Here is a 13,008-nt window from a genome sequence, read left to right on the forward strand (position 1 = left end):
AAAAAAATTACCCTGGCATGGATTCTGTCAATAAAAAGTTATAATTATTTAAAAAAAAAAAGAAAGAAAGAAAGATAACAAAGGCAGGGGTAGTAATCACTTATCCCAGACTAGGTCAAAATTTTGAAAGATTCGGTCAAAATAGAGAAATCTTCATTACATGCCAGCCAAATCAATATTATCTTAGATGTATTATGTATATACATATATCTTTATATACACATGTATATACATAAATATATCCATATTTAACTGTAGCCTGCTAAGTGGAAGGTACAAGGGAGGAAAGGGAGAAAAGGGCTAATGTAATGTTCAGGCTAGCTTTCTGGAAGTCCTCCGTAAGGGTTTTGGTCTCAGCAGTACAGACACCATGAGAATGGTCAAGAATAGAGTCTAGATTCTTGATTCTGGCCCAGTCTTGATCTTAGTGCAGGAGGCATGAGAGCCACCATAAGGCTGGTCAAAGATAGAATGTCCCATTTCCAGTCCTTCTTAGCCCTCATATACCTTATTATAATTACATCATTACAGCATACTGATTATGTGTGAACTTAGAGAACCATTACATGACCATCACTTTCTTGAAATGATATTGTTACATATTTTGAATCCTCCCTTACCTGATATGCACATGATATTTTGCTTCTTTTTTAACTTTTTTAATATTTAGTTTTTAAACAAAAACTTTTTTTTTAAAGAAAGGCTTGAGCTGAACTGAGTACAAAGGATCAAGTCTAAAAAAATAAAATGTTTAGTGAGAGAGAAAAATGAGCAACTGTTTTATTCAAATGAGAAACAAAAGGAAGAACTGATAAAGAAACAAACAAGTTGGAGGAAGTCAGTGTAGGAACCTCACTGGGCAAATAGGGTGAGAAGGATAATGGGAGGAAATTAGGGGGAGGAAAAATTTACAAGTATTTTACTCATAAGGCAGAAAAGGAGAACAGATTAAACTGTTAAATTCAACAGCTTGTTGCTTTCAAGTAAAATGAGAAATACATGTGTGTACATAATACATATAAAAATGAGATACACAAAGATAAAATAAAGGGCAGAACCAGAATTTATTACATAAGAAAGCTGGAGTATCAATCATGATTTTTTAATATATTTTCAAAAGGAAGAAAGGAAAAATTAAAAAAAAAAAAAAAAGCATAGACAGCAGGGTCAGAGTTTCAGACACAACCAAACAGCAAACTAAGAAAGGGAAGAAAGGAAAGGAATTAACAAAAGGAATAAACAAGAAAGTTAAAATGAATTCCAAGTAACATGAGCCAAATCAAATATAGATTTTTTTAAAATGTAGCCTACTTTGGGGCAGCTAGGTGGCACAGTGGAGAGAGCACCAGCCTGAAATCAGGAGGACCAGAGTTCAAATATGACCTCAGACACTTAACACTTCCTAGCTATGTGACCCTGGGCAAATCACTTAACCCCAGTTGCCTCCCTCCCTCAAAAAATGTAGCCTACTTTCTCACAGGTATAAATAAAAACAAAACAAAACAAAAAATCATAACTGTAGCAAGACTACTGTTAGTTCAGAATGAAGCAAGCTTCTAAAGAGAAAAATTTAATCTTTTTTCTAATCAAAACCCATCCAAAAATAATTCATAGTGACCAAAATTTGACTATATTTACTAGGAATAATGACCTGCAACTTTTGAGAAAGATGGAAAAGCAATTTGATTACAGTATTGAATGAAACATTTGGAAAGAAAGGCAAACTAAGGAGCCTTTGTTAGGCTGATCATGTCTTTATAGAATATTAGACTGGGCTATAGCCTGTATTTCTGACACCAAATTGCTTTTATCAGAGCAGATTAGAAGTAGGCCACAAATAAGGGTTTTAGGCACATTCTAAATCTTACAGCTATTAAACTGATACTTATTTGACTTTGAGAATGTTGAGGAAGAATTTTGGGGTCAAAGGAAGAAGAACATTGAAGTATTAAAATATTCAAATAAAGTTACTTCTCCTTTAGACTGATTTCTTTTTGAGAGAAAAGCATTATGTTTTATCTTCCTTTGCATAATTAATGCTTAGCATAACACATGGTAAATAATAGGTTCTTAATGAATGTTTATTGGTTGACAGTTTACTTTAGCTACAGTTATACAGCTTAAGTCCAATAGTTTTTATTCTTCCTTGATTCTCAAAAATTTTTGGCACTTGATTGCGCTCTCTTTCTGATTACTTCCTCTTTTTTGCCTATCATATTTTGTCATCATTCTCTTATTCCTAATCCTTTTATTATCTGATGTTTCTCTGCTCTCTCTGACCACAATTTCCCCTATTTTGCTCATTGGTCATTTCCCTAAGTACATTATTCTCCCCATTCCTATCCTTTTTTTCCTCACAATAATGGACATCTGAGACCTGAGGCACTATTAGTAAAGGCCCCATTTCTGAACGTCACCATCTCCACCCTGGACACCATCCCACTTGTACTGGCCCCCAACCTGGGGAATAATATTAATCTGACTACTCCTGGTTTGCTGCTGGAAAATAACTCTCACTCGAGGTCTTAACACCTCTATCACAAGCACAGAAACTGTTAACTCCATTTTTATCTACAACACAGGAAGAATATATGTTTTCTCAATTCTTTATGGTTATAAAAAGTGTTCAATGTCTTTTTTCAGTATTCTTTCCAATTTCAATATTGTAGTCTCTTTGTATTAGTGCATATCTTCCAATGATTTGGTGGTTTTTATCCTTTTTTTCCCCAAAATAAACTTTGAAATTAATTTTCAACTAAAGTACTTACCAACATGTCTTTTGGAAGTTTCAGTTTTCCTTTTACTTTTGGTGCTAACTTCAGGCTCTTGAAAATCATCTTTGTCTTCCTTCTGCTTTGGTTCTGGTTGTCCAACCACATTACCTACAATTTAATAATAATCATGATGCAAATTACGTGAAAACACTGAATCAACTCTGAATATCATAATTAATAACAAGGCTTTAAAAATCACCAGATAAAACAAGATGGCAAGTTTGTTCCAAAATGCTAAGGGACTTCATCACAACCTTTTATTTGCAATCTGGAAGTTTCCAGATATTCAAAATGAAATTCTTGAGAAGAAACCCATGGGAGGAAAGTGGAGCAATAATAATCTATCTTTTATTCTTCTTCTGAAACTAAGATCTTAGGGGGGAAAACCATTCCAAAGTTAGAATTTCCCTCGTCCTTTTAGAATCTTAAGCTTTATTCTCCAAGACCAAAGATTCAGAGTATTTTCTGCCCTCTGGCCTAGCTTCAAAGCGCTAATAATAAAAATAAAAAACCAAGAATTAGCTAGGTGGCACAGTGGATAGAGCACCAGCTCTGAAGTCAGGAGGACCCAAGTTCAAATCTGGCCTCAGACACTTAACACTTACTACCTGTGTGATCCTGGACAAGTCACCTAACCCCAATTGCCTCAGGAAAAAAAACTTTAGAAAATAAAAAATCAAGTCCCTGATCTCAAGAAGTTCTCATTCTAATCAGCTACAGCACACAAAGGAGACTGCATCTGTAAGTCATTGAGCTTCTGTCTGCCTCAGTCCCCTTATCTGTAAAAAATAATTAAGGGTAATACCAGACAGTGAGATAAACCTGAAATTCAAGAGTTACAATTGGCTTTTTATACATAGCTAAGAGTGTCATCTGTATGTGAATGAAAATTAAACCCTTTAGTGCAGAATAATCACCAAGAGAAATGAAAGACCCCAAAGTCGAGAAGTAGATGTGCAAAATGAATAATAAGCAAGCAAATAAAAAAGAGAGACTGAGGAAGAGAGAGGCAGGAAAATGAGTCCAAGAAAAGAGGAAATACTATAACATGAGTATCAATTGCAGCATAGAGCTAAAAAATAGGATTAGAACTGAAGTGGAGGATAGAAGGATAACTATCAGACTTGGCAGCTCAAGTGCCCCTGGACATTTTGGTAAGAGCATTTAGGTGTCTAGATCTACAACTGCAGGAAAATAAGGCAAAACCTGAATGAACTAGAAGGGCCAAACTTTTTTTTATTATTATTAATGCTTTTCATTTACAAAACATATGCATGGGTAATTTTTCCAACATAGATCCTTGAAAAAACCTGTTCCAAATTTGCCCTCCTTCCCCCTACCCCTTTCCCTAGATGGCAGGTAGTCCAATACATATTAAATATGTTAAGATATATATATATGCATGCAGGTCTACATACACATGCATGTCTACACACGCACATGCATGTCTACACACGCACATGCATGTCTACACACGCACATGCATGTCAGCACACATATCTACACATGCCTGTCTGCATGCGTGCATATGTCTGCAACACACATGTCCACCCACGTGCATGGCTGCACACATGCATGTCTATATACACACATGCATATCTATATACACATACATATATATGCATATCTATACACACACATATATACATATCTATACAGATACATATACATATATGCATATCTATACATATCTATACATATATATACACATACAGTGTAATAACTTTTTGAGCAAAGTTCCAAATTGTTTTCCAGAATGATTGGATCCGTTCACAACTCCACTAACAATGCATCAGTGTCCTAGTTTTCCCACATCCCCTCCAACATTCATCATTATTTTTTCCTGTCATCTTAGCCAATCTGACAGGTGTGTAATGGTATCTCAGAGTTGTCTTAATTTGCATTTCTCTGATCAATAGTGATTTGGAACACTTTCATACTAGTGGAAATAGTTTCAATTTCTTCATCTGAAAATTGTTCGTATTCTTTGACCATTTATCAATTGAAGACTTGCTTGATTTCTTATAAATTTGAGTCAATTCTCTATATATTTTAGAAATGAGGCCTTTCTCAGATTCTTTAGCTGTAAAAATATTTTCCCAGTTTATTGCTTCCCTTCTAATCTTGTCTACATTAGTTTTGTTTGTACAAAAACTTTTTAACTTAATAATCAAAATTATCTATTTTGTGATCAATAATGATCTGTTTCTTCTTTTATCACAAATTTCTTCTTCCACCACAGATCTGAGAGGTAAACTCTTCTATGTTCTTCTAATTTGTTTATAATAATTCTTTATGTCTAGATCATGAACCAATTTCAACATTATCTTGGTATATGGTATTATGTGTGGGTCAATGCCTAGTTTCTACACTAATTTCCAATTTTCCCATCAGTTTTTGTTAAATAGTGCATTCTTATCCCAAAAACTGGGGTCCTTGGGGTTTGGAAGGACCAAACTCTTGAAGGGGAAAGTAGATGAGCAGGAAGTGAGGCATCCCTCCTTGTCAAGATAAGTTAAAAGCTCACCTATATGGCTGATGCAACACAAGGTCTAGGTCTAGGTCTAGGTCTAGGTTACCAGTGGGTAGAAAATGAAGATGAATATTGGAAACAGACACCATGGTCAGGAGACAAACCAAGAAGTGGCAAAAAAGTCCAAAGTTCAAACCTGAAAGATGAACTCTAAGTTCCCCAAGAAAAAAGCCAGCAGCTTTTAACTTAAAATAAAACATAAAAATCATCTTTAAAAAACCATTTCAAAGACATTTCTAAAACTACAAATTTGCCAGGTAGATTAAATTAAGAGCCTACATACCAAACAGGTTAATAATGACAAATAATGACAAATGATTTTGAGTAAGTCATGTTATTTTTTTGAACCTATTTCTTAATCTATACTATCAGGGATTTAGATAAATTCTAAAATCCCTTATGGCTATGAATCTAGTTCTCTATAATTAAAATTTTATGATAATGAAAATTAGTTTTTATAAAACTAAAACCAAATTTTCTACTCATTACAAGGAGTGTTAACATTCAAATATGTAAAAAATTAAAATACAACATACCTTCCATGAAGCTTTTTGTCAAAAGAATATCTGACTTTTTATCTGACTGAAATTGATTGATAGATTCATCCATAGTCTGTCCATCAGAGTCCATATATTCTTTCCTAAAGAAAAATTTAAAATATATGTTTATACTTAAGCCAAATAAGTTTTCAGAAAATTGGCTTCCTTAATGAGTTTTAGTAAAGTTGATATGAAAATATATTCAAACAATTCATAGTTCCATATACAACTCAGTACTAACTTGAATCATGTCATACCTTGTATCTTTCACAAAGATATAGAAGGAGAAAGAGCAGAAGAGAGAGATATAAAGACAGCAGTTAGATGGACAACATCCTTGATGTATTTGTACTTTTAAAATAAATCCATGTATTTTGGTCAGAAACACTAACTAACCTCTCAGGGGATGATGCCTTCAATTCTTCAGAATGGCCACTACCCTAAAAAGAAAAAACCAAATACAAGTGTCAGTGAATCCACAGTTTTTGTTTTTCAGGTGTATACAACTCTGTGACTCAACTCTTTGTGACCCTCATGTGGGGTTTGGCAAAGATACTGTTGGAATCTTTACAAACTGTTAAGTCATTAGAGTTGATAGAGACAATAATTTATCTAATTTAGCCTGGTTCAGTATCACTGATCTGATCTTACAAGAAGATGTTTTGGGCCAGAACCTGAAACAAGGTACTAAGTAGAACTAATTGATACAATGCTTGTGTTCACACCTTTAGAGAGCTCATATAAGCAAGAAGTATTTAAGTACTCATTGGAGTTCACAAGTATGGGAGAGTCACAAAGTAAACTTTGTAACTTTGTGAATTCACACCTCCCTTAGGTGTGCCTCCAGAAGGAAGAGTCAACCTTTGGGAAATCATATATAAAGAGGCTCTTAGCTTCGGGTTAGTGAATTATTTCAGGTTAGAGAGAGTTACTTCGAAACATCAACAAGAGTCGGAAAGGAGCACTCTGGGAGATTGAGAGCCAGGAGCACTCTGGGAGATACAGAAGCCCACAAGCCCACTCTTGGAGGTGAAGACAGAATCATTCCATCTTTGTGCTGAAGGGAGCAAAGGCAAAGGATTAGCTGCAAGAACTCTTGGAACCAAGCAGAAAGATGGGCCTCTGAGAAAAACTAATTGGGCTATTTTGGAGGAAGCAATAAAAGATCTGAACTTTTAACACTTGGCTACATTTGGGTGATTATTACTAGTAATTGAAACTAAGGCTGCCTCCAGAAAACCCCCCGGAGAAACCTACCTGCTCCCAGAGAGAACCATTAAATTATTATTTTAAAAGAAGAAAATCACAAAAAAGCATTTGATAAAATCCAACATCCATTCCTATTAAAAACTCTTGAGAGTATAGGAATAAATGGACTTTTCCTTAAAATAATCAGTAGCATCTATTTAAAACCAACAGTAAGCATCATATGTAACGGGGACAAACTACAACCATTCCCAATAAGATCAGGAGTAAAACAAGGTTGCCCACTATCACCGTTACTATTTAATATTGTATTAGAAATGCTAGCTTTGGCAATAAGAGTTGAGAAAGAGATTAAAGAAATAAGAATAGGCAATGAGGAAACCAAATTATCACTCTTTGCTGATGATATGATGGTATACTTAGAGAACCCCAGAGACTCTACAAAAAAGTTATTAGAAACAATCCACACCTTCAGCAAAGTTGCAGGGTATAAAATAAACCCACATAAGTCATCAGCATTCTTATATATCACTAACAAAACCCAACAGTTAGAGTTACAAAAAGAAATTCCATTTAAAGTAACTACTGATTGTATAAAATATTTCGGAATCTATCTGCCAAGGGAAAATCAGAAACTTTATGAGCAAAACTACAAAACACTTTCCACACAAATTAAGTCTGATCAAACCAACTGGAAAAATATTAAATGCTCTTGGATTGGGCAAGCAAATATAATAAAGATGACAATACTAACTAAATTAATCTACTTATTTAGCGCTATACCAATCAGACTCCCAAAAAACTACTTTGATGAACTAGAAAAAATAACAACAAAGTTCATATGGAAAAACAAAAGGTCAAGAATTTCAAGGGAATTAACGAAAAAAAAAAAATCAAATGAAGGTGGCCTACCTGTACCAGATCTAAAATTATATTATAAAGCAGCAATTACTAAAACCATCTAGTATTGGCTAAGAAATAGACTAGTTGATCAATGGAATAGGTTAGGTTCAAGGGACAAAACAGCCAATAACTTTAATAATATAGTGTTTGACAAACCCAAAGACCCCACTTTCTGGGATAAGAATGCACTATTTGACAAAAATTTCTGAGAAAATTGGAAATTAGTATGGCAGAAACTAGGCATTGACCCACACTTAACACTGTACACCAAGATATGGTCAAAATGGGTCCATGACCTAGGCATAAAGAATGAGACATAAATAAATTGGAAGAGCATAGGATAGTTTATCTCTCAGATTTGTGGAAGAGGGAGGAATTTATGACCAAAGAAGAACTAGAGATCACTATTGACCACAAAATAGAAAATTTTGATTATATCAAATTGAAAAGTTTTTGTACAAACAAAACAAATGGAGACAAGATTAGAAGGGAAACAATAAACTGGGAAAACAGTTTTACAATCAAAGGTTCTGATAAAGGCCTCATTTCTAAAATATATAGAGAATTGACTCTAATTTATAAGAAATCAAACCATTCTCCAATTGATAAATGGTCAAAGGATATGAACAGACAATTCTCAGACGAAGAAATTGAAACTATTTATAGACATATGAAAATATGCTCCAAATCATTATTAATCAGAGAAATGCAAATTAAGACAACTCTGAGATACCACTACACACCTGTCAGATTGGCTAGAATGACAGGGAAAGATAATGGGGAATGTTGGAGGGGATGTGGGAAAACAGGGTACACATCCAGCCATTCTGGAGAACAATTTGGAACTATGCTTAAAAAGTTATCAAACTGTGCATATCCTTTGATCCAGCAGTGTTTCTACTGGGCTTATACCCCAAAGAGATACTGAAGAAGGGAAAGGGACCTGTATGGGCCAAAATGTTTGTGGCAGCCCTGTTTGTAGTGGCTAGAAGCTGGAAAATGAATGGATGCCCATCAATTGGAGAATGGTTGAGTAAATTGTGGCATATGAACGTTATGGAATATTATTGTTCTGTAAGGAATGACCAACAGGATGAATACAGAGAGGACTGGCGAGACATACATGAACTGATGCTAAGTGAAATGAGCAGAACCAGGAGATCATTATATACCTCAACAATGATACTGTTTGAGGATGTATTCTGATGGAAGTGGCTCTCTTCGAGAAAGAGAGCTAATTCAGTTTCAATTGATCAAAGATGGGCAGAAGCAGCTACACCCAAAGAAAGAACACTGGGAGATGAATATAAACTGCTTACATTTTTGTTTTTCTTCCCGGATTATTTATACCTTCTGAATTCAATTCTCCCTGTGCAACAAGAAAACTGTTCGGTTCTGCACACATATATTGTATCCAGGATATACTGTAACCTATTCAACATGTAAAGGACTGCTTGCCATCTGGGGGAGGGAGTGAAGGGAGGGAGGGGAAAAATCGGAACAGAAGTGAATGCAAGGGATAATGTTGTAAAAAAATTACCCTGGCATGAGTTCTATCAATAAAAAGTTATTAAAAAAAAAAAAAAAGAAGAAGAAGAAAATCACCACAAGATACTATACTGCTTTGCCATTACTTCTCCAACTCCTTCTACATGTGAGGACACTAAGACAAACAGGATGAAGTGACTCATCCAGGATTATACTACAAGTAAATTTCTGACACCATATTTGAACTCAGAAAGATAAGATTTTCTGAATCCAGACCATTCTGTACTAAATCACCTACCTATCCAAAGTTCTTATTATTCAGTCATTTTTCAGTTGTCACATTGTTCATGACATCATCTAACAGATCCCAGAGTTTACTTCACTAAATTACAGAACAGACTTTTCAACTATATTGAGATAAGAACAGGAAATATAAAGAGGCAAAAAAGATAGTCCCTATACTCGAGAAGTTTACAAGCTAATTGAAAGATAACAAGCAAACAGATTAAAATAAAACTATATGTTGGATAAATGAAAACAAAAACATTTTGTAGTTAGTCTTGCCACTGGAGTTTATTGATATGGCGGAGTGGGGGAGGGAGGGCACTCTAAGAAGTGGAGAATGCCATATCCATATTCTCCAAGTATCCTATGCTATGATCTAAAAAAGTTCCTTCTTTGCCCATGCTTATTCTTATCTTCAAGTTACTAATTTGACTAACGTATATATTTTCTCTCATATTTAGACGTATATTGTTTACAATAATTTATTCCTTGATTGTCAAGAATACCACCATACTCTTAAGTCACCGTTTTTTTCATTCTGTTAATTCCTTATAAGCTTTATTTTTATTTTATTTATTTATATTTTGCTGAGGCAATTGGGGTTAAGTGACTTGCCTAGTGACACACACCTAGAAAGTGTTAAGTGTCTGAGGCCAGAGTTGAACTCCTGACTTCAAGACTGGTACTCTATCCACTGTGCTACCTAGCTGTCCCTATAAACTTTATTTTTTTAACTAAAAAAAGTAGAATAAGAAAAAAGAAAAACAGAAAAGAAATACAAAACAATGGAGAAAACTGCCATGTGCCCAAAAGAACACCAGGGAAGATTCAAAATACATACAAAAAAATTACGGGTACAAGAAAGTGTATATATTAGTAGAAGAAATTATATTCATGAGTGTCCATTTTTTCTTTGCTTCCTTGAAAATTGTTTTTATTCTCTACTGTGAGCTTTTTTATTTTATTCTTTTTCTCCCTTTCATTTCCCCCATCACCCCCAAGCAAGGTATAATTTAGAAAAGATATATTTATGCCTATTCAGTTCATTATATTTTTAATAGTGAACTTAAGGCAATAAACATTTTAATATACACAGAAAAAGAGTATATCAGGAAACAGGAGTTTTTATTACATAGTATATTGTCTTAACAGTAACTAGGCAGGAGTCATATAGAACTTAAGTGGGTTATATCACAAATGGAATATTATTGTTCTGTAAGGAATGACCAGCAGGATGAATACAGAGAGGACTGGCGAGACTTACATGAACTGATGCTGAGTGAAATGAGCAGAACCAAGAGATCATTATATACCTCAACAACGATACTGTTTGAGAACGTATTCTGATGGAAGTGGATCTCTTCGATAAAGAGAGCCTTAATTGATCAAAGATAGACAGAAGCAGCTACACCCAGAGAAAGAACACTGGGAAATGAATATAAACTGCTTGCATTTTTGTTTTTCTTCCCGGGTTATTTATACCTTCTGAATTCAATTCTCCCTGTGCAACAAGAAAACTATTCGGTTCTGCACACATATATTGTATCCAGGATATACTGTAACCTATTCAACATGTAAAGGACTGCTTGCCATCTGGGGGAAGGGGTGGAGGGAGGGAGGGGAAAAATCGGAACAGAAATGAATGCAAGGAATAATGCTGTAAAAAATTATCCTGGCATGCGTTCTATCAATAAAAAGATATTAAAATTTTAAAAAAAAAGGCCTTTTTCTTTTCTTGCTATGGCAAAAGAATTAAGAATCAAAAACATACAATTAGTGATTAAAATTCATTTTTTCTTGTCTGGGTAGTTTTAGATTTACAAAATATTTTGCAATAGATTCCAAAATAATTGAAATTTTTTTATGTTTAAAATTCATTAACAGTTGGAGAAATCGTACTTACCTCACCAGTAGGATTTTCCATAGAAAAAGATCACGAATTTTATCTAGAAAAAAAGATGTAAGATAATAAATCGATTCATATTATCAATAACTTCAAGAGAAAAAATAAATAAATATACAATAATAGGAAGTTTATTAATAAGTCAGTCAAATGGTTAAAGAGCAATAAATTCAAATACTACAGAAACTGAAAACAATGTAACAAATATTTTCTACAGATAATATGACATTTTTAATTTTGAGAAAGATGCATATTGAAATATGTCATAATTGTAAAGTGAATGAGGAAAAGGAAAAAACTAAATGAGGCTGAATCTAAGTGGGAAAAGACAGAAAATAACACACTGAAAATAAAAGACAAATTCTTCACAAAAACATTAAAAAGACATGTTTACTAGTTAAAGAAAATAACAGTAACTGAAAAGTAAAAATAAAAAGCATGTTTTTAAAAGGAGAAATATTTACCTCAGTAGCTGGAGCTAACGGGACTTTGTCGCACTTTTCGTAAAGTGGGACCCACCTACTGAGCAATGGGAACTAACGAAGATAATTGGATAAGGAGTATGTCAATTACCAAGAGACAAAAGGACAAATCATTCTGGAGATTCTTGAGACCACATTGGGACTCCAGGATTGGACATTACCATAGAAACTGAGTTAAGCTTCCTCTTCTCTCTTTTCCCCCCTTTCACTTGTTCTCCTTTTTCTCTGATTCCCTTATAATTTCCTTCTCTACATCTCATTTTCTCTACCTTTCTGATCTTTCACCCTCTCTCTCTATCCCCTCCCCCCCCTTTTTTTCCTTTTGCCAATATTATTCTGTCATTTAAAAATTTTAGTCAAAATCATCATTGATCAATATGAATTTGCACATATTTAACCCATATTGGACTACTTCCTGTCTAGGGAGGAACAAGTGGGAGAAAGAGTGAGTAAAGTTTGGAACAGAAGGTTTTGCAAAAGTGAATGCTGAAAACTGTCATCATATATATTTGAAAATATAAAATATTATAATAAAAATATAAAGTTGGAGTTTTAAAAGTCATTATTGAACTTTTACTTCAAATATTCAAATAATTGCTAAATATATTTCCATATTATCTTTGTTCCTCACAAACACAGCTGATCTGCACAGCACATTTGCACTTCCTTCATCTTTCCATCTTCTTCAGAGCTGCCAAATTATATTTTCTAAAGCCTACCTGATCATCTTCTATCATTACCATTACCAAAAGATTATATTATCCTCCTCCTAGTGATAAGAAGATATTTAAAGATCTTCACAACACAGATTAGGTACCTATAATTAGTAATTTCAGTCATGTGACACTGTGAACCCATGTGGAAGTTTCTTGGAAAAGTTATTGGAATAGTTTTT

At 34.0% G+C, this 13,008-nt stretch overlaps 1 protein-coding gene across 4 annotated transcripts in view; it reads right to left on the reverse strand.

Moving 5' to 3' along the window:
• LOC127542981 (transcriptional regulator ATRX-like) overlaps nucleotides 1-13,008 on the reverse strand; it is a 36,977-nt gene that overhangs the window by 11,259 nt on the left and 12,710 nt on the right. For 3 of the 4 annotated variants that reach the window (XR_007948987.1, XR_007948986.1, XM_051968956.1), the window contains 4 exons: nucleotides 11,632-11,674; nucleotides 6,243-6,286; nucleotides 5,844-5,947; nucleotides 2,769-2,882 (listed from right to left, as the gene is read on the reverse strand). Coding sequence is in view for 1 of the 4 variants with exons in the window: in XM_051968956.1 (XP_051824916.1) it covers nucleotides 2,769-2,882; nucleotides 5,844-5,947; nucleotides 6,243-6,286; nucleotides 11,632-11,652 (283 nt within the window). In the remaining 3 variants the exon portion in view is untranslated. Of the gene's footprint in view, nucleotides 1-2,768; nucleotides 2,883-5,443; nucleotides 5,493-5,843; nucleotides 5,948-6,242; nucleotides 6,287-11,631; nucleotides 11,675-13,008 lie in introns of all 4 variants that reach the window. The other variant, XR_007948988.1, reaches the window with a different exon arrangement.

This window comes from Antechinus flavipes, chromosome X (assembly GCF_016432865.1).
Source record: "Antechinus flavipes isolate AdamAnt ecotype Samford, QLD, Australia chromosome X, AdamAnt_v2, whole genome shotgun sequence".
NCBI lineage: Eukaryota > Metazoa > Chordata > Mammalia > Dasyuromorphia > Dasyuridae > Antechinus > Antechinus flavipes.